Source organism: Suncus etruscus, chromosome 1, assembly GCF_024139225.1.
Source record: "Suncus etruscus isolate mSunEtr1 chromosome 1, mSunEtr1.pri.cur, whole genome shotgun sequence".
Taxonomy (NCBI): Eukaryota; Metazoa; Chordata; class Mammalia; order Eulipotyphla; family Soricidae; genus Suncus; species Suncus etruscus.
This window is the reverse complement of record NC_064848.1, coordinates 193,629,266-193,654,109: the sequence shown is the minus strand read 5'-3', so window position 1 is coordinate 193,654,109 and position 24,844 is coordinate 193,629,266. Positions and strand designations below refer to the sequence as shown.

The window sequence follows — 24,844 nt, the reverse complement described above, 5'->3', positions numbered from 1 at the left end:
CAGAATGGGAGGTGATGGCATGTATAGGGTCATTGTAGCTCCAGCCACACTGAAGAAAGCCTCAGAGGAGCATGGCAGGGCCATTTCTTCAGCTAAAGGCAGGACCACAGAGGAAGGAAGTGGAGAAGGTAAAACATCTCTCAAAACTCGAAGGTGTCATTAGAGATGGCTGGAGGAGGTAGAAACGAAACAAGAGCTGGGAGAGGAAGATGTGTGAGAGTTCATGGGAGCCAGGGAGGAAGGCTGGCCACAGCAGATGCAATATCCAAACACTCCGGACAAAGATAAACAGGATCCCACAAGGGCCCTGGAACAGTGGCTCTTGGCCTTTTTTGGACTTTTGGCCCCTCTCTCTTCTGGACAAAAGTGCATAAATGAGCCCACAAGGGTCTCTGTGGTTAGGAATCTTCATTCCTATGCCCAGAGGAATGACTGGTACTCAAAAGTGTGTTGTAAACAACTAAATAAGGAAACAGGGAAAGGACTCCAAAGAAGCTAAAGGAGAGGAGGAAAGAGGTCTGTAGGGTTCTTATCTGGAACAGGTGGAAGGAGGGACAGCAGAGAACAATTCTGAGCATCAAGTGGAAGCATGGACCTGAGAGAAGGCTGAGGAGGCAAGCCCAGAGGAGGTGAAGTTTTTTCTTGTTGACTTTAGCACAAATATGCTGCACTTCGTTCAGAGCAAGAGCAGGAGGAGCAGAAGAAACACAGGACTATGCTAGGGAGAGGTCAGGGCTGAGTTTCCCAAACTCTATTTTCTTATTCATTTCATCTTTTCTACTAGCAGATTCATGTCCAGACTCTGAAGTGTGAACTACATTACTAAGCAAACACAGAACCTTAAGATACATTTTAGACATCAAGTTGACCACATTAAATGGATTCAAGAATCAAGATCTGGGGCCAGAGCAGTGGCCCAAGTAGTAAGGCATTTGGCTTGCAAGCGCTAACCTAGGACAAACCGCAATTCAATCCCCCAGCATCCCATATGGTCCCTTCCAAGCCAGGAGCAATTTCTGAGCGCATCGCCAGGAATAACCCCTGAGCATCACTGGGTGTGGCCCAAAAAACAAAACAAACAAACAAACAAAAATAGTCAAGATCTGGGGCCAGAGTAATGGTACAATGGGTAGGGCACTTGCCTTGCATGCGGACAACCCAGATTTGATCCCTGACATTCCCTATAGTCCCCAAGCCTGCCAGGAGTGATTTCTGAGCACAGAGTTAGGAGAAATGCCTGAGTATTACTGGGTGTGACACCCCCCAAAAAATTAATTGGGGCCGGAGAGATAACATGGAGATAAGGCATTTGCCTTGCAATCAGAAGGTCGGTGGTTTGAATCCTGGCATCCTATATGGTCCCCTGAGCCTGCCAGGAGCGATTTCTGAGCATAGAGCCAGGAGTAACCCTGAGTGATGCCGGGTGTGATCCAAAAACAAAACAAACAAAAAAAAATTTTAATCAAGATCTGGGCCAAGTACTAGCTGGGAGGTACTTAGCAGAAGAAAGGCCAATATCTAACATGGGGCATGATCTGCAATCTTTTCTGGGTTCCTTTAGAAGAAATATTCAGGACCCATGGATCAAAATATTAGGGATATAAACAGAGGCTCTTAGAATGTTTATTTGAATTTTTCCTCATGAGGTGGGCTCTCTTGGGAGGAACAAATTTCATATTCGAAAAGGTTGAAGGGAAGGGTTTGAATTTGAGAGCTTCCGAGCCAGACTAGTTGGTGCTGTGGTCCTGCAGCATCATGGGGGAAAGAACATGATGTTTCTCCACTGCCTTTGCACTTGCTGCTTCCCTGCTCTGCTTATGACCTGGTGCATGCCATGTGCAGTGTAATGCCTGTTCAGCCCTCTACCCTCTGCTTTTCTTCTCTTTTCCCTGCCTCTTGTCTCATTCTTCAGTTCTTTTTCTCACTCTATTTTTATTTTTAAATGATAGTACTGTGGTTTATCAAGTTCCTCATGTGCTTGTTTCAGGCATTAAATGTTTTAACACCAATCCCCCCACCAGTGTGACCTTCCTTCCATCAGTGTCTTCAGTTGACCTTCCACCACTCCTGCCTGCCCACTTGCAGGCAGGCACAAATTTATTTCATATTGTTGATTACCACACAAAGGTAAATGAAATGATCAAAACTTAGATCAATAATAATTGATGTGTCATTGATGTGTAATATATCTCTCAGTGGTGGGCCTATGCAAACAATAATTGCCACTCTAACACCGTTTTTACTGTGCTCCTTTGACTCTAATCCTTAAGAAAAGCAACCCACTTAAACTTTTGATGTTAACTTAAACTAATATGCATGTGCATGGAAATGTAAAAAAGTACTTTACCTTCAATGTTTAAGGAGTTACATTAAGTTTTATGGCTTTAGATTGCTTTGTGTGCTGCTAAGAAATATTATGTACTACAATCTGGGAACTTGAGGGACAAAGTAATTGTACATGGGTTCTGTTTTATTTTTCTTAATGTTCTTTGGCTGAAAGTTCAAAGTTAAGATATCAGCAATGGGACTACTGAGAATTCTGTTTATATGTGATTGTCTTTCCACTGTAACTTTACCTTGTCCTCTTTCTTTGCATTTTTGTTCTCATAATTAAAAATTAATAAAAAAATAAATAAATAAAGGAAAAAAATATATTTCAGTGATGTTACCAAAACCATTTTCTGGGGATTTACTGGGTTATCATTGGTGCTAGCTGAGCCTTTTGTGTTATTGTTTAGGTTTACTAGGCTTGGTGGTCTTCTATGCAACTTTTCCATAAGATTTATTTCATTCTTCTTTGAATCTTTTTTTTAACCCAGATCTTTTTGGGTTTTTTGTTTGTTTGTTTTTTCGGCCACACCCATTTGATGCTCAGGGGTTACTCCTGGCTAAGCTCTCAGAAATTGCCCCTGGCTTGGGGGGACCATATGGGACGCCGGGGGATGGAACCGCGGTCCTTTCTTGGCTAGTGCTTCAAGGCAGGCACCTTACCTCTAGCGCCACCTCGCCGGCCCCTTTAAACCCAAATCTTAAAAGACAGGGACTATGATTATACTTGGCACTTGGAGCATTCTATCTCTAATAAGCCCACACCTCCTCCTAAAACTCTTTTGACCATTCCTCCTCTGAACTGGTCCGGCTCTCCTAATACATGTAATGCTGGTTTCATTTCCTCCATTTATTTTTTAAGGGGAGATATGGGCTTTTAAGCAACACCAGGTGGTACTCGGGGCTTACTTCTGGCTGTGCTCAGGGCTCATTCCTGGTAATACTCAAGGAATCTTTCATTGCTATAAAACAAGCCAGTCAATCCCATGCAAGGCAACTCCTCTGCTCTCTCTTCTATTTCTTCTTCTATTTCTATTCTATGGCATAGATAACTTTTTCACATACAGATCTTTATTTTCTTCCATTATTGTATAAACTCATAGAGCAAATAACCATGCTTTATTTTAGTTTTTATGTACTGAAGCATAACTGTTTCAAAGAATGGTTCTACCTCTTACAGTTCTAAACACATATACACAATAAAGATAGAGATAAAAAATAGTTGAAAAGCTGAATATAATGAGAATAAATTAGTCAGTATCAGAAGGCTAAAAGGGACATTAAAGGTGATTAAAGTCCTTCAGGTTTACAGCTCACAAAACTGAAGCTGCATCGTAGCAGAACTGGATGGGATAGCAAGTCTCCATCAGTCCAGAACAACTCTTCTCTTGGACCTCTTGTTGCAAAACCTCTGTGGACCTATTGACACAACCTAACTCATCATGATGAATCTTTGAAAGTGATAAAAAAAAAAAAACTCCATTTACCTGAAGCCACAGAATGGACCAGAAGACTCCAGAAATTCTCCCATACTGTTCTGTGTGACACATATAAGCTTCCTTTTGGAAGCAAGCTGCTGAGATTGTGCCACCTAGTGGTACAGACAGATATCGCAACACCAGCAGCTTCATCAACTGAGCTGGCTGCAACTGAAGTCTTGGTGGCCCTATGCTAAAGGCTACTCCTCTCGGGGACTGCACTCTGCTATGAAGAAATAGAAGGAATGGACACGTCAGACAGAGGAAGAACTGGATCAGTATATCCGAGGTGGAATCCACAATAAATAGTCAATCCTGCAGTCAAGGGTGTTTTTCTAGGCAAGGGCAGATACAAGAAGGTCTTAAAATTAGACAAAAGCTCCAAGGAGGGGCCGAAGAGATAGCACAGAGGTAGGGCGTTAGTTTGCCTTGCATGCAGCCGACCTAGGACAAAACGGTGGTTCGAATCTCGGCATCCCAAGCCAGGAATAACCCCTGAGAGCCACTGGGTGTAACCCCCCAAAAACAAACAAACAAACAAACAAAAATCAAAGGAATTAGGGCAGGTTTTGCAAGCTCTGATTTGGGAAGTCATATGATGAAAGTAGCATTTGGGGACACTGATATTGAACTAGGAGTGAATTAAAGAAATGAGAAATCATGTTTGAGTGCAACAGTAGAGAGCATAAGCTCACTATGTGAGGTCCCTGCACCCCAACTTCTTGCAGCAACAGCAGTAAGGACTCAGGGTTGCTACTATTCATTCCATGTGGCATTTCTAAATTCTTCATGGGGAGAGTAACTTTTGCCTCCAGCATTGTGATGAGAGATCAGAGGACCCAGCACGTACTGGCTGGTTTCTGTTTTGGAGCTACACCCAGCATGGTCATAGATTTTTTTTTTCCTGGCTCTGCACTCAGGGGTCACTCCTGGAAGTGCTTTGGTGACCGCATGTGGCACTGAGATCAAACCCGTGCTAGCCCAGTACAAAGAAAGCACCCTACTTTCTCCCTGATCATATTATTACCATCTCTTTGACGTCAGGGTACCCCACTACATGATAGCCTCGCCTCCAAGAATGGCCTCATTCATTTTCTCTCCTGGAAGGAAGTTAAGGCCCCAGGTACACTCAGTTCTCCAGAACCAGAGTCACCTTTAGGGAGGAAGCAGGGAAGAAGCAGCTGGCAGGGTTCGGATCATTATGGATCTTCCTTGGCATTCACCAAGAGTGGAAATACGCTCTTAAAATATCTCTGGAAACTGGGCCAGAGATAGCACAGATAACATAGTGATAGGGCATTTGCCTTCCACTTGGTTGACCTGGGTTCAATCCTTAGCATTCTGTATGGTACCCCGAGTTTGCCAGGAATAATTTCTGAACACAGAGCCGGGAGTAACCCCTGAGCACAGGAGAACCCCCTTATCTCCCAAAATAAAAACACTGGAAACTTAGAATGAAACTTTGCCCTCTCAGATCTGACCTGGGAGCTTTCTCTCTGCAGGAAAACTGTCAGGAAACTGTCCGGGTCATGTTTCTTGTGCCATTTTCATAGAGAAAGGAACCACCAGACACCTTCTTCACCAGCCAGCTTCCTTCACACAGCTCTGTTCCCTATCATCCTTGTCATCCCTCACATACAGAACACAAGTTACCTCCCTTCACAATCTGTTCCTCCTCCTATCCTCACCTGCCCTCCTGAGGGCTCTTAGATCCTAGTCACCTGCCTCAAGCTGGTAGAAGGCCTCAGTGGGCTTAGACACATGCCTCTAAATATGTGGCTATTAGGGCCTGAGCGATGGCACAGTGGTAGGGCGTTTGCCTTACACGTGGCTAACCCAGGTGTAGGCCCGAAGTTAGATCCCCTAGCATTCCATATAGTCAAGCCAGGAGCCAGGTGTGATTTCTGAGTGTATAGCCAGGAGAAACCCCTGAGTATCACTGGTTGTGGCTCAAAAATTATATATATGGCTATTAGAAGGTTCACGAAGCCACAGAATTTCTCTAAGGGGGACCAAAATCCCTAACTCCCAATTTCCAGGATGGTGGGACTTGGAGATGGAGCCTGTGACAATTATGCTTTGGCAAGTCATGGGGACAAAACCCTCCTGATGAATGAGAGACCCTACCTCTCTAGGATCCAAGCAAGAAGGCAGCTGTCTGCAAGCCAGGAAGTGAGTTCTCCCCAGAACTGCTGCAAGTGACTTCTGAGAAGTGGGGATAAGAGAGGTAGTAGCCTCAAGAAGGGAGCCTGCCACTTTCTCTCCATTCACTTTACTTACTGGGAGACGTGCCTGTTGACGGTCAGGACTGATACAGTCTGTCATGGGCACCTACCTACCCAGTATAGATGCTTGCATTCCACCAGATCCATTCAGCAACCATTCAGGCTAAGTCCCATTTCATCTATACCACACAAGAATTCATCCTGACCACTCAATTTCTCGGGACACTATGGAATTCAGATTGGAGTGAGGAACTTCTTTTTGTAGGAAAAGGAAAATCAGCCCTGACCTCTACCCAGGTTATCTACAGGTTCATCACCTTCCCTCATGATCAAAAATTTCAGGATAGGATTGGAGAGATAGCACAGTGGTAAGGCATTTGCCTTGCATGCAGAAGCACGGTGGTTCAAATCCCAGCATCCCATATGGTTCCCCATGCCTGCCAGGAGCGATTTCTGAGTGTAGAGCTAGAAGTAACCCCTGAGCGCTGCCAGGTATGACCCAAAAATCAAAAAAAAAAAAAAGAATTTCAGGAGAGCCAGACAGACAAACAGACAGTACAGCAGGCTGGACACTTGCCTTGCATGCAGTAGATCTGGATTTGATCTTGGGAATCAAATATGGCCCCCTGAGCACCATCCTGAGTTATTCCTTAATATAGGAGTAATACCTGAGTATCACCAGTTATGGCACAAAAATAAAACACAGTACAGTTTTGAAGCAGACAAATAGTGAAGTAAAACAGTGTTGTTTAGATATTATGAAGAAGAAAAGAGAAAGAATATAGGCTTCTTCAAAGGGGAAAGAGGTACCCCATAAAATACAAGAAAGAAATCATACATCCCTCAGTGGAGTTGCAAACAACGTCCAGGATGGGGAAGCACCCTTCTTGCCTTTATAAAGTTGGTATTTTGGGTTTTCTTTCAAACTGCCCCCACATGCGGCTTTCTATGTCTCTTTCTAGGGTATTGTCAAGGGGGAATTGTTTTGAGCTTTTGCTGACCCACCTTCATGTGGTTAGCATAGAAACAGAAGATATTACTGCTGAATCTAGCCCTCTCTGGAGGGTCCACACTCTCTGAGCTGGTGCTGGTGCCAACTACTCACTATTCTCAGTTCCTGTGCCCTCTAAATGGGTCTGGACTTTGTGGGGAAATTTGGAGTGGTTACTTTAGGCCTAGTGACAGAGGCTTCTTTAAATCACTTCTTAGTTTTATTATTGTTTTTGGGCCACACCTGGCGGTGCTCAGGGGTTACTACCAGCTCCTCACTCAGGAATTATTCCTGATAAACTTGAGGGACCATATGGAATGCTGGGAAATGAATCCAGGTCAGCTATGTGCAAGGCAAATGCCCTATCTATCTATCATTTTGGCACCCACTTCTTAGTTTTATTACTACCTGAGAGCCCATTGTCACAACTGTCTGCCTGCCTCAAGAACCTAACTTTAGGTACTGGAGCAGTAGTACAGCGAATAGGGTGTCTGTGAAGTCTTCTCTGCACACATTTGATTTGGGTTCCATCCCAGCATTTTATGTGGTCTCCCAATAATCTCTAGGAGTGGTTACTGAGTGCAGAGCCAGGGGTAAGCACTGAGCACAGTCTGGTGTGCCTCCTACCCCTCCCCACAAAGGACCCTAACTTTGTGGCAGCTGAACTCGACTTTCAGCTCCTCTGTGAGGAGAAAAGATCTGACCCATCTCTTATTCATGGTCTTCAGTCTCAGCCTAGGCACTCAGAGCAGACTCCTTTGTAACACTGAAAGTTCATTAAGTCAGAGAACCCCTTAGAAGTAAGGTCATGGGCCCGGAGAGACAGCACAGCGGCGTTTGCCTTGCAAGCAGCCGATCCAGGACCAAAGGTGGTTGGTTCGAATCCCGGTGTCCCATATGGTCCCCCGTGCCTGCCAGGAGCTATTTCTGAGCAGACAGCCAGGAGTAACCCCTGAGCATAGCCGGGTGTGGCCCAAAAACCAAAAAAAAAAAAAAAAAAAGAAGAAGAAGAAGAAGAAGTAAGGTCACCTTTTATTTCTCCTTCTTCGCAAAAGCTATGCCTGACGGGTGGGACAGAGAAGGGCTGAGTTTCTTCTGGCTTCAGCTGAATTATCCAATGTCATGGCAGTGCCCATTGAGCCCTGCAGTTCCTAAGGAGGTGCTGAGGGAGGCCTTGTTTGTTGAACTCTTCTCTCAGTACAAGCAGGGGTACAGCAGGAACAGCCCCCTCTGACCTCAGGGAGTTCATCAGCTGGAACGCCCCAAGGTCAAAGGCAGCAGGGAGCTGAGACCTGTGAGGGAAGGCTGCCCCTCCACCCGCCCTTCAATGGGAGTGACAGAAGCATGTTAACTGCTTCACAGCCTCAGTCTGAACAACTCACAGCCAGATACAGTACCCGCTGATAGCACTGAGTCAGAACTGCTGTCATAAAATTGCGACTGATGTTTGAGAGCCCCGTGGGGAACCAACTGTGTCTGTCTGTCTGGGTCCATGTATCACCAAGGCCTGAGCAAATGCCAGGCATAGAATGAGTCAGTTCTCAGTATCAGGTGATGAAAAGTGACACTGGGGCTTGAGCACTCATCTTGCGTGCCTTTTTCTTTAGGGTCTTGCTTCAAGCTCACCCTGTCACATATCACATCCCTCTGCTGCCCCTTCCCACAGCTCCGTGTCAGTGAATAGTGACACATTGTCCTGCAGCTGTCCTATTCGGTTTGGATTGGATTTGGTTTTGGGGACACACCCGGTGGTGCTCAGTGATTACTCCTGGCTCTGTGCTCAGAAACTACTTCTGGCAGGCTCATATGAGATGCCAGGGATCAAACCCGGGTTGGCCATGTGGAAGACAAATGCCCTACCCACTGTGCTATTGCTGCAACCCCCTGTCCTGTTATTTGGGACTTATTCTGGGTTTTTGTTTGTTTGTTTGTTTGTTTGATTGTTTGGTTTGGTTTTTGAACAACACCCGGTGATGCTCAGGGGTTACTCCTGGCTATGCATTCAGAAGTCACTACTGGCTTGGAGGACCATATGGGACGCCGGGGGATCAAACTGCAGTCCGTCCTAGGCTAGTGCTGGCAAGGCAGACACCTTACCTCTAGCACCACCGTGCCGGCCTATTTGGGACTTATTCTCTAGCCAGGCCCTGCTTCACTAGATAAACCACATTGCAGGAAAAATACCCTTTTGTGCATTTTTTGGTTTGTTGTTGTTGTTGCTATTGTTGGGAGCAAAAACAGTGCACTCCCAGTGATTTTTAGACCACACAGTGACTGGGACTGAACCTGGAACTTGTGTAGGCAAAGCCAGTATTTCAGCCCTGTGAGCCATCTCACCAGCCCAGTTTCAGTTTTTTAATAATTGGGAACTTTTCTTGTTGTTGTTGTTGTTGTTGTTGTTGTTGTTGTTGTTTTGGAGGTACATCCAGTGTACATAGTGCTTACTTCTGGCACTGAGCTCAGGCTCTGCTCTCCGCCATGCTTAGGGAATTATGCTGGCTCAAATGCTGGCTTCCTGCAAGCACTCCTGCACTCAGTCTGTTGAACTATCTCTCAATCCCAATTACTGGGAACTTTAACCCAAATCCCTCAAAGATGTATCCCATGGGCAGTAAATATTTTTCAAGAGAGAAAGAAATAAAGACTAGAAGGAAAACCCTGACCAGATTCTAAGGAAGAATGTTGTAAATTCCAGTTGGGGGCGATGAATTTGGAAAGACCACACCCAGCTGTGTTCTGGGGCTACTCCCAGCCCATTGCTCCTACGCTTGGTGACAGATCCTGGTGGTGCCAGGGATTGAAGCCAGGTCTCACAATGCTAAAGTAATTTTTTTAAGGAGCAATGAATAATATATTAAAAAAAAGCGGGACGGAGAGATAGCATGGAGGTAAAGTGTTTGCCTTGCATGCAGAAGGTCAGTGGTTCGATACCTGGCATCCCATATGGTCACCAAGCTTGCCAGGAGCGATTTCTGAGCATAGAGCCAGGAGTAACCCCTAAGCACTGCTGCCAGGTGTGACCCAAAACTCCTCCCCCCCCCCAAAAAAAAAAAAAGCAGGGGGCTGGAGAGATGGCATGAAGGTAGGGCGTTTGCCTTGCATGCAGACTAATGGTGGTCTGAATCCCAGCATCCCATATGGTCCCCCAAACCTGCCAGGAGCTATTTCTGAGCATAGAGCCAGGAGTAACCCCTGAACGCTGCTGGGTGTGACCAAAAACCAAAATCCAAAAAAAAAAAATATATGAAAACAAAGCAGGGGCCAAAGAGATAGCATGGAGGTAAGGTGTTTGCCTTGCGTGCAGAAGGTCGGTGGTTCGAATCCCGGCATCCCATATGGTCCCCCAAGCCTGCCAGGAGCAATTTCTGAGCATAGAGCCAGGAGTGACCCCTGAGCACTGCCAGATGTGACACAAACAAACAAACAAACAAACAAAGCAGTCAGAATTGTGGGGAGTAAATAAGAGACAGCCCACAAGAGCTTAATTTAGAGAAACTCACCAAGGAGGAGTGGCCTGTAAAATAAGGGGAAATCCAGGGTTCCAAGGATATGCACCTGACTTCTCTTAGCTATGATATGGGTCAGTTCACCCCAAAGATGTTTTCTCAGTGGTATAAACAGACACTCTGCATCCATCAGTGACCTCCTGGCTGTGCTCCTCGAAGCCCGCCTAGCGGCTTCTAACAGTGTACTCTATCTCGCCTTTCCTCAGTCAGGTTAGAGAAGCATGCACCCCTGGTATCTTGTGGAGACTTCCCCACAGTACTGAGTTTAAAAATCATCAATGCCAAGGATCCACTCACAAGTTTACAAAGTCCCCAGGATTAGGACTCAAGCAATTCACTCAGTGAGTCAGAAATACTTCTGCAAGGAGAGCGGGAACTCTGATCTCATCTCAGGGGTGCTAGAACCTCTTTATAGGGGAGTCTGGGCCCCTGACCACCAATATAAATGTCGGTGCTCACGTACGTGTGTTCTGACCCACTTTACACCATCTTTCTCCGTGACAATTGCTGACATTCTAGATTCTCTCCATTTCCTACTTGTCTGTCTCCATTCTCCTGCCCTCCCAATCTGTGTACCCCTCTGACCCTTTCCAGGCCCTGTGCCGGAGTCCTAGGCATGGAGCCTGGGGTTTGAATGAGGTGCCAGAAAGAGATTTGGAAAAAGCAGTTTCTAAATCAGGCCACAGGGTCTCTGCAATTTATAAGCAACCCTTAAAGCTCCCATAGTCAAAGCTGGGCTGTATCCTTCATGTGGCCTGTGCATAATTGTGGACCCCTATAGGAAGAAGCCCCTGACACAGGCCATCACATGGGCAAGCCTTGAGGACACTGCATACAGTGAGCAAGCCAGTCACAAAAAGACAATGACAGCAATTAGGTTGACAGGAGCTGTGCAGAGCAGTGAAGTTCCTGGCAAAGGTGTGGTGAGGAGCAGTTACCAAAAACAAAAAGGCTATGGAGACTGGTCACACAAGGAGAATATGCTTAACTCTATAACTCTATGGGACACTTCAGAACAGTTGAGAAAAAAATCTTACATCATGTGCGTTTTACAAGTTTTAAAAAGCAGCAGCATGAAGGACCACTTGAGGCATCCCCGGTGTACCCAGAACTCTTGGTACCCATCTTCCTGCTTGTCCCCTGGAGGTGAGGAAGGGGTGAGGGACTCCTGAGCACTGCTCTGCTCTGTTCTACCTGCAGAGTTCTCTGCTCCAGGCCTTGCCCAGCTCTCTGGGCCCCCAGATACTGCTCATTCCCTGGCCTAAGGAAACAGTGATACACAAACAAACCAACTTGACTCATGAATTCCATTTGTTTGTTTTTTAATTAACTCCAAGACTAGTTGGAGACTAGCTGGAAGAAGAGCTCAGGGTCCCTAAGATCCTGGGGGCCACGGCTCAGGGCCAAGCTCAGGAATCCAGCTCCAGTTCTGTCTCTCTGTGTTACTCTCCCTCATCTCGAAAAAGCCAAGGGGAACAAAGCCCTGGGAAACAAAAAAAAAAAAGTGATCAGAAAGAGCTTCTCCCTCTCCATCCCCCCTTCCCTCCAGCATGGCACCATGCCATGGACCCTCTCTACTACGGGAGCAGCCTTGTCACCCACAGCCTGGACAGGAGGTCCCTGATCCAAGGGAGTGGTCCTGTCATAAGGGGTCCTGGGAGAAGTAGAGATTGACTGAGATGGCTGAAGATGGGGAGAGCTGCACAGGCTGTTCAGAGCCAGCAGAAAGACACTAGCACCCTTGGGGTCAGATAAGGCAGCAGGGCTGAAGAGAGGCCAATGTTTGGGGTTCCAGATGAATGTGGGGCCCAATAGGGCACAGAAGGAAGAGGCTGCACTCACCTGGAGGGTTCTGCTTCACCCTGACATGATGTGCTTGACAAAGGCTGGAAGCAAAGATATGGGTCAACATTGTGCCCTACCCCTCTCACCTCTTGAACCTTTTTCTGTCTCCTATACTGACTCAAACCTCCCCTCCATCTCCTGCCCTGTGGGTTTTTCTCCTATGAGGGGCTGGCAGGGAGGAGTCAGGAGGAAAGAGACCTAAGCTCTGCTTTGGTAGACAGAATTCCAGGACGTTGGCTGGCTGGTCCCCAATAATTCGCAAGAGGGACCTGTGTCGGCCATTCCTTTCAGGAGGAAGAGGGCTCAGAGGAGATAAGGGGCTCACTAGAGGTCACACAGCAAGTGTACCCTGAGCCCTCCCCACCCCATTCCACCCCCATCTCCCAGATGTTGTTAACTTCCAGGATGGAGAGCACAATACAGAAGTGACCCAGGTTCAACTGGAGCTCAGCCCTTTCGACTCCCCCTATTCTGTAGAATACCCGGTCTGTCTCAACCCCCCTGGGGCCTGATACCTTCATAATTGATGCAGCCATTGGCATCCTCTTGCCCAGCTAACAGCTGCTCCACTTCCGTCTCTGTCATCTTCTCGCCTGTAGGGGCAGCAGGTTCTCACTCCAGACAGCAGAGGGGGCACAAGCAAAACCCAAACACCCTCGGGACTGCAAGCTCCATCAAGGATCCCTCAATTGAGAAGCTATCCAGGCTTTTGCCCTTCCCCAAGCCTTCAAGGGGGAACCAAGGGTCCAAAGGCCTCCTGGAGCCCTAGATCCTCTCCCTCTGACTCTGCTCTTGTCATCACTGGTGAGCAGATCAGGGCTCAGTGACTGGCAAAGGGGCCAGAGGGCTGAGTGCACGCAGTTTGTGCAGGAGACACAGTTCTATCCTCAACACCACATGGTGCGCCGAGCACTGACCAGGAACAAGCCCCAAGCACAGAGCTAGATACACAGTAAGACAAAACCAAGGGGGCAGAGTAATAGCACAGTAGGTAGGTCATTTGCACACAACTGACCACAATTCAATCCCTGGCTTCCTATATGGTCCCCTGAGCCTTCCAGGAGTGATCCCTGAGCTAGGAGTAATCCGAGCAGAGCTGGGTGTTGCCCACAAACAAACAAACAAAATACAAGAAAGAGAAAGGAAAGGGAGGGAGGGAGGGAGGGAGGGAGGGAGGGAGGGAGGGAGGGAGGGAGAAAAAAGAAATAAGAGAGAAAGAAAGAAAGAAAGAAAGAAAGAAAGAAAGAAAGAAAGAAAGAAAGAAAGAAAGAAAGAAAGAAAGAAAAAAAGAAAGGAAAGGAAGGAAGGAAGGAAGGAAGGAAGGAGGAAGAAGGAGGAAGGAAGGAAGGATGGAAGAAGAAGAAGGAAGAAGAAAGAAAGAAAGAAAGAAAGAAAGAAAGAAAGAAAGAAATAAAGAAAGAAAGAAAGAAAGAAAGAAAGAAAGAAAGAAGAAAGAAAGAAAGAAAGAGAGAGAGAAAGGAAAGAAAGAAAGAAAGAAAGAAAGAAAGAAAGAAAGAAAGAAAGAAAGAAAGAAAGAAAGAAAGAAAGAAAGAAAGAAAGAAAGAAAGAAAGAAAGAGAGAGAGAAAAGAAAGAAAGAAAGAAAGAAAGAAAGAAAGAAAGAAAGAAAGAAAGAAAGAAAGAAAGAAAGAAAGAAAGAAAGAGAGAGAGAAAGGAAAGAAAGAAAGAAAGAAAGAAAGAAAGAAAGAAAGAAAGAAAGAAAGAAAGAAAGAAAAAAGAAAGAAAGAAAGAAAAGAAAGAAAGAAAGAAAGAAAGGAAAGAAAGAAAGAGAAAAAGAAAGGAAAAAGAAAGAGAAAAAGAAAAAGTTAAGGGCATGGTCCTTGCAAATCTGGGACCCCTTGTTCTGCCAAACATGCTAAGCAAAGGTGGGAGGAGGCTGATCCTACCCAGGGGAATAAGGCCTGTAATTGTCGGGGCGCACCCCCTCCCAATCCGGGCTGGGCTCTTCCTAGGCCAGCTGTCGTACCCAGAGTGGCCAGCACGTGGCGCAGGCTCAGCGCCCATGACTGTGGCCGTTACTCGCCTTGTCGAAAACACGCAGCCCCTCCACGAAGTCTTCGTAGGTGCCCTGCTCCTTGTTGCGGGAGATGTGCTGCAGGATGGGCAGGAAGGTCTCGAAGTCCAGCATCTTGGCACTCATCTCTGAGGTCCACAGGAAATGGGAAACAGTCAGATGGCAAGGGGCCCCAAGCGGGTGGGGATGATCAGAGGGTGAGAAGAGTCTCCCCCTCCCCATCTGGAACCTACCACAGCACCCCCACTTAGTGGCAGCCACTCACTGGTGGGGCGCTTGGTTAGTGGTCTAGGGGCACCGTAGCTCTAGGCACTGTTTCCTCATCCAAAGGAAAAGGGAAAGGAAAAGGGGGCTCTTGGGGGCCCCACAGGCACCCACAGTGCCTCTCTGTCCAGGCCTCACCTTCACATTTCAGACCCCCAATGTGTGACAGGCTTGCACTCACAGAAGGACGCTGGTAGCAAAAGGAAGGTGATGGGGACCAAGGAGAGGCAGCTGCAAGGCCCAGGTTTGAACCCTGGCATCAATGGTTTTCCACCCCACCACCCCCCAGTACACAGGTGTGGCCCAAACTGCCCTTCTCCACATTCACAAACTGCTCTTAGGTATTGTTACTGACCACACTGCCTGGAATAACTGTGATTTTCCCTTTCTGTAAATGTGCTCTGTAAAAGCCTCTGCTCATGGGACCACATCAAACTGTGTTCAAAACTTTAATTTGGATATAAACCAAGTTTTGAAATCATACACATTGGGCCGGAGAGAGTTCCTCAGGCTGAACATGTTTTGTAACCAGAAGGAGCCTGAGTTAGACCTGGCACTGTATGGTCCCTCTCCTCCATCAGGCATGTGTCCCCCCCAAAACAAAGCAACAGAAAAATATAGCTCTTAGTATGTCTGGGTAACATCCCAGAAAAGGAGCCAGCTTAGCTTCTAGTTCCTAAGAAACCCTGATAGGGGGAAGATCTTGGTCTTGCAGCCCTTTCCTGTCCACACTCCCCTCACCCTTCCAGGTAAAAAGCCAAAACTAAGACAGAGGAAGGTACCAACCAGGACCCTCCCTAGAAGACCCAACAGCTCTGGAGCAAGACCCTGACCTTCAGGCTTGGGTTTGCCCAACATGCGTAGCACCTCGGCGTTGGTGGGGTTCTGACCCAGGGCCCGCAGCACATCTCCACACTGTCCATAAGTGATCTTCATCTCTCCACTGGGTGTCCGGTCAAACAAGGAGAAGGCCTCTCTGAACTCTGCAGAGAGAGGCAGGCTGAAGCCTCCCGCCATGGCAAAGATCCACATCCTCGCACTTGAAGAGCGTCTCCGGACAGGAGGTGCAATATGTCTGCTTCTCTTAGCCCCTCCCTGGAACACCCTCTTCTCATCCTCCCACAACTTTAGAGGCAGCCGAATATCTATCTCTAGGACTTGACCCACCACCACCACTGTATCTGAGGTTCTCGTCTATCAGCCACTCTTCCTGGGTGTGGGTGAGGAGCTTGAGCTTTGCTGACAAGGACAGTGGAGGTGACACAGCACAGACTGGGAAGGCAGGAGGTTCTCTTCTTGGCTCTGCCTTCGCATGGGATTAAGACCTCTGGGGCTCACACTTGTCAGCTCCCAGCCCTCCAATCCAATGAACTACTCCGAGGGTCAAAGGAGGTGTCGGTCTGTGCAAAGAGATAAGCCCTGTTTGAGAGTCTGCTAGCATCAGTACAGTCTATTCCAGGCTGAAAGGGATTTTCAGGCCAGAGACGGTGACATTGTGGAGACAGTCGGACCATCCCAGGCCTACCACTGACCCACAAATCCAGTTTGGGCAAACTAGCAGCCGCTGAGGGCTCTATTTTCCCTGACTTCATAGGCCTCTCAAGTGGGTTTCTAGGAGGGATTAGAAAGCACACCTACACATTGAGTCCGGAGTGATAGCACAGCAGTAAGGTGTTTGCCTGGCATGCAGCCAATTTTTGGGACAGACCGGGATTTGATCCTCATCGTCCCATATAGTCCTCCAAGCCTGCCAGAAGTGATTTCTGAGTGCAGAGCCAGGAGTAACCCCTGAGCACTGCCAGATGTGGCCCAAAAGCCAAAAAAAAAAAATTTAAAAAATTAAAAAAATTTAAAAAATTTAAAAAAAAGTGCCTGCACATAGTAAATTAATAGTGGCAGTAGTGGTCATAATTAAACTTTCTAATTTCAGAGCTAGCCGAGAATTCAAGAGACATGGGCAGGTATCCAAAGAGCAAGGCTGAATTAAGGCTATGGTGGACTCTTTGCAAAAATCCCCAGTTCTGGGCCTGGAGAGATAGCACAGCGGCGTTTGCCTTGCAAGCAGCCGATACAGGACCAAAGGTGGTTGGTTCGAATCCCGGTGTCCCATATGGTCCCCTGTGCCTGCCAGGAGCTATTTCTGAGCAGACAGCCAGGAGTAACCCCTGAGCACCACCGGGTGTGGCCCAAAAACAAAAAAACAAAACAAAAAAAAAGAAACCCTGAGTTCAACCAGGAGTAATCCCTGAGCCCTGATGAATGGGTACCTTCCCTACAAAAAAAAAGAAAGAAAAACATAAAAATCCCCAGTTCTCTGTAAGGTGAACCTAACCAATTTATTACTGAGCATAATATGGAGTGAAATAGCACTGGAGTTATCTAGCCACAAAGAAATGGTTTACTAAGCAGATTAATAATATTAATTAAAGGAATGCTTCAGGGGCTGGAATGGTGGTACAAATGGTAGAGCGTTTGCCTTGCTCATGCTAACCTAGGACGGACTGTGGTTCAGTCCCCCAGCATCCCATATAGTTCCCCAAGCCAGGAGCGATTTTTGAGTGCATAGCCAGGAGTAAACCCCTGAGCATCACCAGGTGTGTGTCCCCCCCCCCAAAAAAAAGAAGAAATGCTTAGACAATTTTGGAGAAAAGCTATTTTTAATCCTCTCCAAATTATATAAAGTACTTCAAAGACTGATTTCTAAGAACTCGAGCAATAGTACAGCAGGGAGGGTGCTTGCCTGCACACAGCCAATCAGGTTCAATCCCCAGCATCCCACATGGTCCTTTCTAGAGAAGTTTACTTGAAACTCTTTGTTAGACTTTGTATGAATATATTAAGCCATATGTCTTTCACATCATTGAATAATCAAGTTCAAATTCCATTTGTATTGCTTCATAACTGACAAGTAAATATTTAACTTCTATAAATGTCTTTACTGCAATAAACAACCACTAACTCACAGGGTTCTTAAATTACATTCAAATCAAACACAAAAATATATATAAATATTAATGTGTTGATCTTGTCATGCACAAAATAAATGCCCAAACTGGGTAGTCAGCATTACTAAATTTAATTCCAATTTGGCCACTGAACTATTCAGGCCAAACCATTTAGCCTCTAGGAAGCAACCTTCATCCCCTCTGTGTAAAGGCACCTCACTTGTAAGAGAGTTTTTTTTTTTTCGGGCCACACCCATTTGATGCTCAGGGGTTACTCCTGGCTATGCACTCAGAAGTCACTCCTGGCTTGGGGGGGACCATATGGGATGCTGGGGGATCGAACCGAGGTCCATCCTACGCTAGCGTTTGCAAGGCAAACACCTTACCTCTAGCGCCACCTTCCAGGCCCTGAGAGTTTTTGTTTGTTGTTTGTTTTACTTTTTTAAGCAATTAGCACAAATTTCTCTTTGAGCACAATTTCCAAGCTTTATAGCTTAATATTTGTTAGCTAATCTTCCCTTAGCTCATTTAGAAGAGTGAGCTCTTCTCTGATAAGTTTCCTCATAAAAGAATATTAAAATTATGAGGACTAGGGAAATATTACAGCAGATAGGCTGCTTTCTTTGCAACAGCCAACCTAGGTTCAGTTTCCTGCATCCATATGATCTCCTGAGGCCCTCACAGGAGTGATCCTAAAGCATAAGTCAGGAGTAAGCTCTGAACATAGCCATGTGTGGCCCCCAAAAACAAACAATAAATAGAAGTAAATAGGCCTAAAGTAGGCCCCAAATGCAGGAGGACACAGAAACTAATGTCAGTGGTTCTAACTGGTGCCAGCACTGGCCCAGAGAGGAGGAGAGCCAACAGAAACAAAAGGCTGTAATAGTTTGCATTCTGACTCCACAGCCTGTGGGAGACTAGGCCAACCATGTATGCTCTCATATCTGGGCTTTATCACCTGTAATGTGGGGGTGGTGACAGTTCAACCTCCTAGGAGTATTGTCCATGTAGTATGTAAGTAATGACACATAACAGGTGAACACATAATAGGAAGTCTATGATAAACCGATGGTCATCACGATCATTATTTAGTATCTCAGTGATGACAATTGTTCCTCATCTCACTCTTCCAGGAAAGTGTGGAAAAGATAGGTAGTGGGCGTATGTGATGGGGCTGGGGAGATATAGTTGACAGGACTCACCTTCAATCTGGTCAGCCGTGAAGTCTATCTGTCGGGAGGAAAACAGAGGCATGAGGGCTGCTAAAGAAAGGTTACTGAGTGAAGTAGAAAAGTGACTTCTACTGGAGTGGGGTCCTTCCAGTAGGAGAAGACAGGATCCTGATAAATGGATAACAAATGACAAGCCATAGAAATGTGTAGCCTCAGGGCCGGAGAGATAGCACGGAAGTAGGGTGTGTGCCTTACATGCAGAAGGACGGTGGTTCGAATCCCGGCATCCCATACGATCCCCTGTGCCTGCCAGCAGTGATTTCTGAACGTAGAGCGAAAAGTAACCCCTGAGCACTGCCGGGTGTGACCCAAAAACAAACCAAAAAAAAAAAAAAAAAGAGAGACGTGTAATCCCATCTGTCCAGTGATGGCTCCAAGTGGGAAAGGGAAACACCTGAGAACTCAGGAACCCATACTATTCCAGGTACTCCCATATTCCAGTTCCTCTGTACCAGAGGTCTGTGCCTTATCCTAGCCCCTCCATCTTTCCTAACTCCCTCCCACAAACCACCTTCCTCTCTCACCATGAACCTCCCTCTCCTCACTCTTGGAACCCCTTTCTATTTGGTGCTGACTTAGTTTTTATTGGGGGTATAGTTGGGTCTCACCTTACAATGTAATGCTCAAAGCCTGTTCTTAGTTCTGTACTCAGGGTACCATAGGTGGTACCAAGGATTGAACCAGGGTTGTCCATATGCAAGACATGTGTCTTCACCCCTGGGCTATCTCTCTGGCTCCTGCTGCTAACATTAAATCAAGAGCCTTCAGGGCCCGTAAAGATAGCACAGCTACGTTTGCCTTGCAAGCAGCTGATCCAGGACCTAAGGTGGTTGGTTCAAATCCCGGTGTCCCATATGGTCCCCCGTGCCTGCCAGGAGCTATTTCTGAGCAGACAACCAGGAGTAACCCCTGAGCAATGCCGGGTGTGGCCCAAAAACAAACAAAAAAAAAATCAAGAGCCTTCAGAGAAATATTTCCTCACCCCATTCTTTGGGACAGCAAGGTTATTAGTGTGGGTACTCCAGGCTTTCCAAGCAGTTTCCAGCCCTACCTAAATATGTCCGATTTCCTCGAAGCCAGGGTTCCCACAGGCAGAGAGCTCTTATCATTGTTCAATGAAATGCTTGGAACACAGTGGGCACTCAAAAAATATTCATGAGTAAAATAATTAATTTAAAAGTATCTAGGGACAGAAAAATAGTACAGCAGGTAAGGCTAATCCAGATTCTATCCCTAACATCCCATATGGTCTCCCAAACCCACCAGGAGTGATTCCTGAGTACAGAGCCAGGTGTAACTTCTGAGCACTGTCAGGTGTGAAATCAAAACAAACAAAAATTTAGGTTCCTCTCTCAGAGCATAATATTTCAAAATAAAAAGGGGGAATGAACAGGCATGAACCATCATTTTAACTTAGCATCTTCATCATCCTTATTTCCTGCTACCCTGGTCCCCTCAACATGGAAACTTCAATGATTCCATATTAGGAACTGGAGTGATAGCATAGCGGTAAGACGTTTGCCTTGCACGTGGCCAATCCAGAATGAACCCATGTTCAATCCCCGGCATCCTATATGGTCCCTCAAGCCTGCCAAGAGCGACTTCTGAGTGCAGAGCCAAGAGTAACCCCTGAGCACCATCAGGTGTGGCCCAAAAACCAAAATAACAATAATAATAATAACAATTCCATATTGGAAACTCTGGGTGGCATGAAAGAGAGCTGCAACCAGAGGTGTGAAATCAGGGAAGATGGAGTAGAAGAGGAAAACTTTGTCCTGACCTAAAGCACCAGCTCCCCAGTCCATGGAGAGCCCAGTGGAGAGCATCAGTCAGGACAGACCAGAAATCATGGCTGAAGGTCCAGGCTTTCCTAGGCAGGTTCTGCCTTCGGCTATTTCCAAGATTTGACACAATGCCAAGACAATTCTGTATTCTTCCCCTGGATTCCAAGTTGAACCCCAGGGTTTGGAGTTGGCATGATCGTGGGTGCAGGGACAAATCCTGAAAGGCCAAGGGGGACCAAGAAACTAGAGCCCTGATTTTTAGCTTCTAAACTAGTTGTCAGAGAACCTGGCCATGTGCTCTAATTTTGATCTGATCTGATTCCTTCCCACTCTTACCCTAGCCTGTGCTGACATTTCCAGAGACCCACTACTCCTAGCTCGTTATTAATAACTTCATACAAAAATCTATTGACTTCTTTCATCCTGATGCCCAGACTTAAGACAATCTCCAGAGACCTCTCAGCTTTCCCCTCCCTGTCCCGTTGCTCCCCAGTTTCATCCCTTCAGCTGCGGGACCAGGACCAAAATGACTGAGTCAGCAGTCAGGTTCTATATGAGCTCTGAGAAAATGTACCTTCCCATGTAAGGAGGTAGGAGGGGCAAAGAAGCTCACTTGCCAGATTAGAGATGCTCTCAGCAGCTCTCCTGTCCTGTGCATACTTCAGGTTGTAGCCCAGGCTGAGACCACAAGAGGGGCCTTTCTGGGAGTCCAAGGGATAGTTCAGGGACTTAGAACACCATGCACTTGCCAATGTAAGGCCATGAGTTCAATCCCTGGTGCTATCACATAAAGTCTTCCTGGAGAAGCAGCTACTTAAACTCAGAAGCTCTGCAAGTTCTGATTCTGATCCCTGGCCAGGTATGTCCGAGCACCACGGCCTGGCAAGTATCCACATGAACACTACAGTGACTCCTAGCGAACATGACAACCAGAATGTGAACAAAGCACCACTGTTGAAATGTGGCCCTGAATTGGAAGACAGCTCAATGGGCTGTATGCATGCTTTGCCTGCAGGAGGCCTGGGTTTAATTCCTAGGTCCCCCAAGCACAGCAAGGAGTGACTCCTGAACACAGAACTTGGAGTAGACCCCAAACTCCATGGGCTAAGGACACAAAACAATAAATAAATAAATAAATAAATAAATAAATAAATAAATAAATAAATAAATAAAATAAGGGGGCCGGAGAGATAGAGGTAAGGCATTTGCCTTGCATCCAGAAGGACTGTGTTTCGAATCCAAGCATCCCATATGGTCCTCCGAGCCTGCCAGGAACTATTTCTGAGGATAAAGCCAGGAATATCACCTGAGTGCTGCTGGGTGTGACCCAAAAATCAAATAAATAAATAAGGAAGGGCCTGAGCAATAGCACAGCAGTAGGGCATTTGCCTTGCACATGGGTGACCCAGGACAGACTTGGGTTTGATCCCCAGCATCCCATATGGTCCCCCAAGCCAGGAACAATTTCTGAGCACATAGCTAGGAATAACTCCTGAGCATTACCAGATGTGGCCTAAAAACCAAATAAATAAATAAGAAGTGTAATCCCGGGCCCAGAGAGATAGCACAGTAGCATTTGCCTTGCAAGCAGCCGATCCAGGACCAAAGGTGGTTGGTTCAAATCCCGGTGTCCCATATGGTCCCCCATGCCTGCCAGGAGCTATTTCTGAGCAAACAGCCAGGAGTAACTCCTGAGCACCACTGGGTGTGTCCCAAAAACCAAAAAAAAAAAAAAACCAAAGAAGTGTAATCCCTAAGGGCAAGAGATGTGCACTGTTGTAGAGATGCTTTGCATTGTGAAGTGCTGGGTTTGATCTCTGGCACACACACACACACACACACACACACACACACACACACACACACACACACACACACACCATAGCCCTGGCACCGTGGTTTGATCATCATAAAGCATATGGTGCACTGCAGCCTGGTGTACTAGTCAACACACAGCTAAAATGGTCATGCACGGCAGCCAGATATGTAGGCAGCCTTGCCTACAGCTTCCCTGCCCTGGCCCCCTATGGCCAGGGTCTCTCTTCGAGCCCCCCACTCTTGCTCTGCCAGTTCCAGAGACTGCTATCCTGGTCTCTTCTCCAGATAGTCACTAGATCTCTGAGGAAAGGGAGATTTCCCCTTAACCCCCCCGTGCCTTCTGAAAGGCTAGTTACCTAATCGTTCACATCTCCCTGCCATTCCCAACTTTACTGGACATTTTTTGGGGGTGAAGTACAGAGTTGGGCTTCTCAGAGGAGAAGGCTCATCTCAGCAGCCTCAATGCCTGCTCCACCACCCTGTGGGATTGAAATCTGGGGCCTGCGCCCCAGAGCTGCAGCCCATCACAGCCTTTGTGGCATAGGTCCCTCAACTTCAGGGCCATTGGAACCTGAATGTGCACCCTCTGCTCCTGTGACTCACTCACCTTCACACTTTTGGGATCAAAGGCAGATTCCTTGGGTGGCTCTGGAGCAGGGGCCGGGGCTGGGGCAGCCTTAGCCGCTTCCTTCTTAGGCTCTGGCTTCTTGGGCGGCATGTTGTCTGGATGAGATCTGGGGTGGAGGTGAGACCTAGGAGAGAACCCACAGAGGTGGCTCCTGAAGAGAGGAGACAGGACACTGGGCCACCTTCTCCCCTTTTATCCTGAGCAGGAGGCCCCCCCAGTGAGGCAGGGTGAGAGCAAAAGCAACTATAAAAGGAAAAAAACACCACTAGGATACAGCTGACAACTCTGCACTGTCACCAGATTTGGGGCTACCAGCCAGCCTTCCCCCCACACACATACACTTCACACCCCTCTTAACCTCCACCTCTGAGACAGACTGGCTCCTTCCCGACGATTGGTGGAAACCCAGAGGGGCCAGGAAAACAGACCCTCTCGAAACTGTCAGTCTGCAGCCAGAGAGATGAGCTGACTTGGGCAGTTGATAACCCTCACACGAAGTGCAGAGGAGGAGATGGCTTTTTTTAGCCCCTCCTGAGCAAAGGCAGCCCACTGCACATTCCAGTTAAGCCAAGATCCTTTCGGCTGAAAGAGCCACTGTGGAGCCATTGCTCCAGCCTGAGGCTCAACTCTTTGGCCTGGAGCTCTGAAGCAACAGCTGGTCTGGTCAACCCACACTGTCCCAACCCACAGGGCAAGACCCTCCATCCTCCAGAGCAGGCATCCCAGGAAGTTCACAGACCTCAAAGTACTTAGCACTTCATGGAGAAATAGGGATGTCAGTGAACATTGGTGGGAGTGAAGGTCATAAATCCTAAGGTCTTACTACACCTTCAAAAATCTGTGCCCTGTGGTTTGTGTGCATGTGTGTGTGTGTGCATAGGTACCTGTACACACATGCTCCCAACATACCTATTATGCATAAGAACTACGCATTTAGGACAGGAAAGATAGTTCTGGGAAAAAAAAAAAAACTCTCGCCTTGCATGTGACTGACTCATTTGATCTATGGAACCACATATGATCCCCATGTTCCCCAGGTGTAACTCCTAATCATAGAGTAAGTCCTGAGCATAGTGGGGTGCAGTCACAGAGAAGAACTAGCCCACCCAGAGAAAGAACAATTCAGACCATTTTCTGGTTCAAAGACCACATCTGTTCAGAGACAAAATGGACCTCGGTCTCCTATGCTCTGGATCTCCAAGCCTTAGATTGGGATCAGTCAGAATTACAGGGATTTGGAGGTGCTCAGTACTCAGGGGTCCTCCTGACAGTTCTCTGGGGACAAAATTTGAGTCCTCACATGCAAAGCATGTTCCCAAACCTTTTGAACCAGATACCTGAATCCTCATAGAAATCTTTTATAAGATCTGTACTCAAATCCCATAAGTAACTATGATTGTTACCTCCATTTTATACCTGGGGAGATTGAGACTAAAAATGGTTGAGTACCAGTGTCACTTAGCTAATTAAATGTGAGATGGGTTAGAACTCTGGCTGTATGACTTGAAAACTTAGGCAGAAATAGTTGACATCATTATACCAATTACAGGAATGGGGATATAAATGCTTATGTGTTCATCAGAAAGGCCAGGAAGACACACACTAAACCACAAACTGGAGCTTCCCTGGAGACAAAGGCAGGGGAGGATGACAGCACTTGGCAAGGATGATATTTTTCGCACTTCCTGTACCAATGGAAATTTTTATAACAGGAGTGTATTGTTTTCTTATGAAAACACAAAACTGAAAGCTAATTAAATGGTCAGA

At 46.8% G+C, this 24,844-nt stretch overlaps 1 protein-coding gene across 1 annotated transcript; it reads right to left on the bottom strand.

The window, feature by feature from the left end:
• Window positions 1-12,385: 12,385 nt before the first annotated feature.
• Window positions 12,386-23,167, bottom strand: MYL4 (myosin light chain 4). Its single transcript, XM_049781408.1, is given in 7 exon segments — window positions 12,386-12,414; window positions 12,889-12,966; window positions 14,359-14,389; window positions 14,392-14,534; window positions 15,504-15,653; window positions 18,818-18,845; window positions 23,057-23,167. Coding segments are annotated over 7 exon segments (570 nt in total).
• Between the last annotated feature and the right edge of the window lie 1,677 nt (window positions 23,168-24,844).